The sequence below is a fragment of the Pterocles gutturalis genome, unplaced genomic scaffold (genome assembly GCF_000699245.1).
Source record: "Pterocles gutturalis isolate BGI_N339 unplaced genomic scaffold, ASM69924v1 scaffold34966, whole genome shotgun sequence".
NCBI lineage: Eukaryota > Metazoa > Chordata > Aves > Pterocliformes > Pteroclidae > Pterocles > Pterocles gutturalis.
The window spans coordinates 1,773-9,933 of NW_010098975.1; the positions used below are offsets into that span (position 1 = coordinate 1,773).

General features: G+C 57.6%; 2 protein-coding genes across 2 annotated transcripts; one reads left to right on the plus strand and one right to left on the minus strand.

Moving 5' to 3' along the window:
- Positions 1–480: 480 nt before the first annotated feature.
- LOC104462844 (uromodulin-like) lies at positions 481–5,825 on the plus strand (the record flags this gene model as incomplete). Its single annotated transcript, XM_010074975.1, is given in 9 exon segments — positions 481–547; positions 1,032–1,199; positions 1,969–2,174; positions 2,768–2,928; positions 3,483–3,598; positions 3,601–3,715; positions 4,352–4,511; positions 4,921–5,065; positions 5,725–5,825. Coding segments are annotated over 9 exon segments (1,239 nt in total), but the record flags the coding sequence as incomplete, so codon positions are not given.
- A 792-nt stretch (positions 5,826–6,617) lies between these two features.
- LOC104462851 (probable G-protein coupled receptor 97) lies at positions 6,618–8,152 on the minus strand. Its single transcript, XM_010074987.1, is given in 6 exon segments — positions 6,618–6,791; positions 6,866–6,910; positions 6,994–7,116; positions 7,201–7,314; positions 7,316–7,342; positions 7,892–8,152. Coding segments are annotated over 6 exon segments (744 nt in total).
- Positions 8,153–8,161: the final 9 nt, after the last annotated feature.

Below are 8,161 nucleotides of genomic sequence, written 5' to 3' on the forward strand. Positions count from 1 at the left end.
TCTCCTTGCTATGAATATGGGTTACTGGAAAAGCAAGAATCCTTTTGCAAATCCTAACTCTTCCAAAGAGCTGTAGTAGGAAGAGGAAAACTCCTTTCTTCTCTGGGGAGCCTGGACTGATGCCTCAGCTGTGCGGTTTTACTCAAAGTGCCTGTTCTTACTGAAATGTGGCTTTATCGCTGTCAGCACATCCCTGCAGCTCCGAGGTTTCCCCTGCCTCCTGTTTCTGGAATAGCTACCTAAATTCAGGACAGTATTTGACCTTTGTGTTTGCCTGGAGGGGTTGAGGGGAGATGTTGCTGATCTGTCCCTTTTGGATAGGAAATTACTTTGTGCCATTGAATCTAGGGTTTTTGGAGGAAATACGGTACAGAAATTATCACACCCATGCTTGAGGCTTGGATTCTTCTGAGTGACTGCAAACATCTCCAGTGAGCACACTCAAACCTGGAGTTACCCAGAGCCTGCTTATTTTTACAGGAAAGGACTGTGAGATGTTTGCTGCTGGTCTCTGCCCTCTGCCTGGCTGGCGGTGAAGGCAACAAGAGTGAGTCTCCCTGTACACAGTCCCTGGTGGGTCACAGACAGGTAGTATGGAAAGGAGAGCTCAAACCCTCACCTCCATGTGCAGGTTCCTCATTCAGGGCACTGCTGGGGCCATGGACTGGGCTGCAAGAGCCGGCAAAATAGGCAGAAACCTCAGGCTCTCCATCCCAGACACGTACGATATATAACCTGTGCAGAGGGGCACGGGTGCTGTGACAGGCCACCACTTTCCTTGCCACCTGGTGGCAGGGCTCTATAGCTCTGATCCAGGTGACAGCCATGCCGAGGAGCTCTCCCAGGCTCTCAGTCACATCCTCCCAGACAAACCAAGGTGGCAGGTTCTTCCTCAGCTGTGCCTGCTCTGGTTCTTAGCAGGGATCACAGCCCTTGCAAGCTGGGCAGGGCTTCGTCCTATGGAGCGTGTTTGCTCTCATGTCAAGATATTCTTGCTGCGTTTGGGCTTACTCGCCTTTCCTCTGCTGCAGGTGAGCTGGCGAGCCCACACGACCCGAGGCGAGGGGTTGCTCTCCGTCCCAAGAGGAGCCTGGACGCCTGCCTGCCAAACCTGTGCCAGCATCAGGGCGAATGCCAGGTGATGGAGGACAGACCCGTTTGCAGGTGCAAACCAGGCTTCACAGGCGCATTTTGCCAAGGTAGGTGCTGGTGAGCCCTCCCCGGTCTGTCCATGAACACCAGAGGGAAGGGTGATGGGCACGGTGCACTGACGTTGCCGCTGCTCTCCACTGCAGTCTCCAGGAGCACATCCCAGCTCCTGGTTCAGGTGCTTCCCCACCACCACCGCCATGTCCTGACAAAACCCAGTCATAGGCCATTTCCTTCCTCCCCAAAAGTCTCGATTCCTCTAAGAAGGAAACCTCAGCTATCAAGAAGCCCATGCTGTGGTGCAGCCGTGTCAGGGCAGCAGGGCATGCTGCAGACCCCACCTGGCTCGCAGGCTTGGCACAACCACGTGGGCTCCAGCACGGCCACAGTGAAGGCTCCTGCCCGACGCTGGCCAAAAACTGTGTCTTCTTCATCTGAAAGAGAGAGAGGGTCGCTGTCCCTGTCTGGTGCCCTTGGCAGATTGCTGTGACTCTAGACAGCCCTCGAAAGGGGCCAGACCCACAACATCTGCCTTTGGTGACATCTTGAGCTTAAGGACTATGTCTGTACAGAGTAGTGGCAGCCGTGAACTTGTGCAGGTCTTAGGCAACCAGTAGAAAATTACAGACCCACATTAACTTCTGCGCATTCCCAAAGGTTTGTCTTTTGCCTGGTGTCTTTGAAGAGCCCCACCAGCAGCCTCCAACAAGGCTGGATGAGGGGTCTCTTGAGCTCAGTGGGTCTGTGCCATCCCATCGCTGACCTAGGGCTCCTTCAGGCCTCTTCCTTACTGCTACTGGAGATGGCTTTTTCCCCTAGATGTGGTACTGAAGCTGGCCTGCGAGGAAGAGCACATGAAGATGATGGTGAGGAAGGAGGTGTTTGAACTCTTGAAAATCCCGCGTGAGCTTGTCCGCTTGAGGAACCGGGCGTGCAAGGTCTCAGAAAGGGAAGAAGAGGGCGAGCTGTTTTTTGCAGCCATTCTCACAGGTGAAAACCACACTGCCTGTGGATCAATAATTCAGGTGAGGGTCCACCAGAGCCTCTCTGCATAACTGAAGTGGTGAGAGGAGCAGACATGCTGAGTGGGGACAGCAAGGGGAAGACTTGGAGGCTTTTCCTTTTATATCTGGGTGCTGTAAAGTTCTCATTCCCCTTGAAAGGCTTCCCTGGGGGCTGTCAGTAAGCTCTTCTGCTTCCACCAAACCCCTGCTGGCAGCACATCTTGTATTATTCAGCAGAGCATGGAAGTCTCAGTGTACTCTTTACTAGCTGATAACAGCCCTTGGCTTTCTGGCAGTGTCCTCTGAGCTCTGCAGCCCTGGCTATAGCCCCTCAGTCCCTCACTTGACTCATGGGCCAGGGAGGGTGTGGAGGAACCTGTGCTCCAACTTTGCATTGCACAGGAGAGCCCCCACCTGTGGCCAGGATGCTGACTCCTGCCTACTCTGGTGATGGTTGCCAGTAGACCCTGGGTACAGGGCTTGAGCAAAAACCCCAGCAGATATCCAGGAAGCCTGGAGCAGCTGTAGCTGAGTTACACCCCCTGAACTGGAGCTTGGAGCTCTGTGTATGGACTTAGACATGGTCTGGAGACTTGGTTTCTGTGTCATTCCAGCAAAACAGCTCCCATGTGTCATACTCCAATGTCATTGAGTCGGAGCAGGAAGCAGGCAGGGGCGTGATCTCCCGAAGTGTTCAGCTGGAGGTGCATTTCTCCTGCATCTACGCCTACGAGCAGGTGGTGAAGCTGCCCTTTGCTCTCACTGCTGTTGACAGGTGAGCAGTCCCTCTTCACCTTGCTGCTGGCATGGCATCCGTGAGCTTGCAGAAAAATAGATGCTTTCAATGAGGTGATCTGCAAAGGCCCTAGGGAGCCACTGGAGAGCTCTGAGAGCAATGCCACCTCAGGGTGCCTCCCTTTCTCTTACCAACATAGTTTTTTCAACACAAGTTTTGGGCTTGGAACAGAGCCAGAGAGGGGCATGCACAATCTACCTTTCTCCTGTCCTCATTGCTTGAAACCAGCTAGCCAAAATTAAAGGCTGGGAACTGGAAGATGCCCCCACCAGACCCCTGTGGAGGTGCAGGGCAACCCCCAGGTGGCCTTTTTTGTAGCCCTCACTGGCCAGCCAGTTGGTGGGAACCCTGCCTCTGTCCGCACACTGCACAGACGTACCAAGCAGGAGGCAGCTCAGGGCACGGCTCTCACGAGGCTCCACGCAGGAACAGAGGCACATCCAGAGTCAGTGCACCTCTGCCAGTGGCCTGACTTGTGCTATGTCCTTCCTGCCTTCTTGTTCTGCTTGTGAGCTCTCCTCCTCTCCTCTCAGGCTGGTGCAGTTTGTGGTCAGAGAAGGACATTTCAACGTCAGCATGAGACTGTACAAGACCCGCTCCTACCTCCAGCCCTATCACCTGCCAACCACAGCCATCCCTGTCATGGACACGCAAAAAAAAAAGGACAGCACCAGCTCAAGTACTTCTTGCTGAGTGTTGAGGACTGCTGGGCCACGCCAAGCGCAGATCCCTACCAGGCTGTGCGACACAAACTCATTGAGAAGGGGTGAGTGGAGTGCCCCTTGCGCCATGAGCACAGTTGTGTCTCTTTGCTTCTAAAGACAGGTTGCTGTGAGGGACCAGTGAGCAGTGACACCATCATTGCTCATAGGTGGAACCCATGGTGGACACCATCATTGCACAGGTGGAACAGCCCCACAGATGAGCCCCCTAACTGCTCTGAACTGAGCCCCCTCTCCTGACCCTGCTCTGCAGCCAATAGTGCTGCGTTCCCCCTAGCGTCACTCCTGGCCCGCTGGAGAGGCAAGGAGGAGAGAGGGGAGACCTTGCTGGGATGTGCAGAGAGGTATCTGCTGAAAAGCTTGTGTTAGAGGTGGCTGCAGCCAAGTTAAAGCCGGTAACATGGATATCCAGGAAGCGGGAGCCACAGCCAGGCTCCCTCCACCCCTGCAGAGCAGCTGTGGCCCCACAGAGCAAGACACAAGCCGGGTCCTGTGCTGGTGGCAGCTCCTCCCTGAGCTGGGCACAATGCAGGGTGCCAAGGGAAAACATCCCCACCAACACCGAAACAGAAATAGTCCTACTCAGCAAAGCCTGGGGGCAGCACCCTGTGTGTGCTGGTGTCCCAAGCTGGGATGCTCCCCCTCGTTTGCCACCTACTGACTCAGCCGTGGTGCCCCAGGTGTCCCCATGACAAGACAGTGGCATACCTGAACACCATTGGAGAGAGCACTACTGCCAAGTTCAGCTTCCAGATGTTTCAGTTTGTTGGTTACCCCGAGGTGTTCCTGCACTGCCGTGTCCAGCTGTGTCTCCCTGACAGCCCGGAGCCCTGTGCCAAGGTGAGCTCTCCCAGTGCTCTACGCTGTGCCCTGGCCTGCTGTTTGGAGAAGGGGCTCTGCTCGGGTTTTGGGTCCCTCAGCAGAATAAACACCTCCCAGCAGCAGGAGCTCATCCCAGCACCCTGAACTAAAGGTACAAGAGCTCGAACCCACCGGAGAGCTCCTTTCCCTCTTCCCTCTGTCTAGTGGGTATTTGCAGGAGAGGTTTCTGCTACGACTTCAGGCTTCTGCAGGCTAAGGTCCTTCAGGAGCCAGCTCCTCCCATGCTCTGGGGTCTTGACTGCACCCAGGCTGCAGCCCCAACTGTGCCTCTGCCAGAGAGAGACCATCAGGACAGCTCTTTGCCCACCAGAGCGGGCTTCTCCCCTGCCCTCTGCTCCCATCACCCTTCCCTTGCCTTTGTTGACAGCAATGCCCCTGGCAGTGGAGGAGCAAGCGGGCGCTGGCAGATGACTACAATAAGATTGTCTCCTACGGGCCCATCCACCTGCTGGCTGCTCCTTCCCTGGGAGCAGAGACCCACCATTCCAGGACTGAGCAACAGGACCGGGGGGGTATGTATGTCCCTCTGGGGAGGGCAGGAGCAGCTCACAGACCCTTGCAACTGTCTGGGCAATGCCAGGTTATTAAAAAGGGTTGCTAAAATCACTGCCCTGCACAGAAGCGTGGAGTCCTTTGGGTGTTATAACCACATCCAGAAGGCAAAGGAGCACAGAGAGTTTATCCCTGCATGAACACCTCCATCCCAGGTGCACATCAGGCTGGGCAGGGGAGCTGGGCAGGAGGGGACCAGAAGCCAGAAGGCTGTTGGTGCAGCACCCCAGGGGAGGAAGGTTGGGTTTTCCTGCTCATCTTCCACATCAAACCAGCAAGACAGGCTCCTTCTGAGCACCAAGGTCAACCCAAGAGACCCAAGGAGCAGTCCAGGACCAGGGCTGGGGGAAAGCCCACCTACAGCATAGCTCAGACCAGGCATGAATGCTGACTAAATGGAGCCCCTGGGCAGTGGGTGTGGGTGGAGACCCCAGGTGAGGGCAGTTGGGGTGACTGAGTCCTGTTAGTGCCCTCAGGGGTACCCCCAGCTCCCGCAGCTCTTACTCTTCAAAGGAGATAACCCCCCGCGAATCTGCCCCCAGCCAGGAGATGCCGTGTCAGGGCTCAGTGCCAGCTCTAGGGACCCAGATGTGTAACCAACCTTTCTCCGCTCCAGCAGGACCCAGTCCGTGGCTCCCCGGGGGCCTCATCCTGCTCTGTGCACTTGGTGTGCTCACCATGGCTGCTGCAGCTGTCAGCGCCAGGCAGCGAACAGCATAGAAAGCGGCTGTCTCCAAATAAATGTGACAGTAGCAGAGGGGCTCTTCCCTGTGTCTTTACGGCGGTTTTTTGGGAAGGAGGTGGTGGTTGGATGCAAACGGTGCTTGAAGAATGAGTCACATCAGGGTGTTCCTGTTCCCTGTAGCATCCCCAAGATCTTCTCATCCCCTCCTGGCCCACGCTGTCTAGACTCAAAACACGTACCCAGGAAAGCTCTGGCATAAAAGCAGGTGAGGGCATGCTGCTATGCTCCGCAGGATCCAGCAGCAGCAAGTCCTGCCTCCGGGCTTGGCCTAGAGATGGTGGAAAGGAGAAGGAGAAACTAGTTTTTTTGCCCAGTCTTCCTTACCCTGGGCGGGTGGTTGGTTTTGGCAGGGGTAGACCCCACTGCACAGAGGCATTTCTGAAGTGATCTCATCCATAGGGAATGAATTTCCAGAAACCTGGAGTGAGGAGAGGGATGGGAGGCTCCTTCCTCCTGCTTTTCTCCTCCCCAGAGAGTCAGCCAGGTGCGTGGGGAGATGGAGGTAGGATGGAGCAGGGCACTGGTGGCTCAGAGGAGATGCTCCCCAGGGTGGGGTGAGGGATGGGCGAAGGCTGTGGTGGACCACCACGAGCACCCTCCTGGGACCCTCCCCCAGCAGACGGGAGCCCAACCCCACTGCTCCAGAGTGGGGGCTGCTTCCACCGTGTACTCGCTGTGCTGAGCTGCTGCTGCCCTCCTGAGCTGGGGGTGGCCTTGGTTCTGGGACCCAGGCTTGCCTGGGAGCAGCTCTAACTGTCCCTATGCAGCTATGGGTGGCACCCAAGGGGCCACCGAGGTGGGGCAGGCAGGGGACAAGCAGGAGCTGCAGGGAGGGGGGATGTCACCAGGAGGAGGGTGCAGAAGGTGAGATGGTCACGGGAGCAGACTGTCCCTTTGTCCCTGGGCTGTGTGACACATCCGCTGCTGCTCCAGCCCTGCCACTGGCACAGGGGGACAGCCGTGAGCACCGGGCACAGACCCCTGTGCCAGCCCCACGCCCAGCCCCGCCAAGGACCATACCTTTGCTGGGATCCCAGAAGACACATTGCGGGGTAATGTCCTGCAAGCAGTGAGAGCAGCGTCACCCGACGCCACAGTGAGGGGCACCAGAGCAGAGACAGAGGGAGGGCACGGCTGACTTACCTGGGGCAGCTGCCCGTGGGCGAGGGTGAGCTGCACGGGGTTCTGCAGCCCAGAGATGCTTGTCTCTCCCACTGTGATGCCCACCATGGTACCATCCAGGATCTGCACTGTCTGGTTGATGTCCTGCATGGGGGCAATGCTGCCTGACCCGAGCCAGCAGGCAGGGAGAGCTGTCAGCTAGAGGGATGCCGCAATGCCAGCTCCTACCTCAAACATGCCAGACTGCTGGCTGTTGAGGACTGTCACCACCATGTGCGCTGTCTTGCTGCTCAGGGACTGCAACGTCTCCCTGGGGAGCTGGATTTTGCCCGTCTTCCCCCGTCTCCGTCATGTTCAGTATCCTATAGCCCTGCAGCGGAGAACAGCGGTGGGGGGTTGCTTGCTGGCAGCTTCACCTCTGCTTGGGACCCACCAGCCTTGCTCCAGGCACAAATTCAGCCCTTCCCCAGGTGGGTTTTGCTCAGCAACATCAGCAGGAGCCCCAAGGGCAGAAGGGGAGACCTCCATCCTGAGCAGCAAAGGTGCAGAGCTGGGAGCAGCTCCCAGGAGAGCCCCAACCCGCCATCACCCCATGGGACATGTTCTGCTCCCCAGAGGCTGGGAGAACCTGAGGGTGGCCTGAGGCACAAGGTCCCACACATTCCTCCTCCCCCTCTTCCTCCCTCTCCCCGTGACTCCCCACCGCTGGGACGGCTCCTTGAGGAGGACTCTTCCCTCCCAAGCACCATTTCCCAGGACCCCTCGCCAAGGGAAGCAGAGATGACGTGGGTCCGTGATGCAACCGTGGAGCAGGGTGGAGGAAGAGCCACGCCATGGCACACCAAGCCCTGGAACAAGGACAGAGGGATGCCTGGAAGGCATGGGGCCCTCCAAGTGAGGGAGCGGGGCCGCATCTCACCTCAGTGGGGGAAAAGCCGATGAGGACATCACGGGTGACAGCCCTGCTGACATTCAGGAGCAGCACCTTCAGCCCAGCCAGCCTTCTGCACAGTGCCGGCCCCGCCGGGGGACATGGGGGGGTTGAGCCCCCAAACCCTGCCACGGCCACCCCTGCGCCAGCGATCCCGCATGCAGGGCTGCCAGAGCGCCCCACCTCCAGGCAGCGCTGGGGCAAGTTGGGGCTGGGTGTCCCATCGCCTCGCTCCTCCAATGCCACCATTGCGTCACA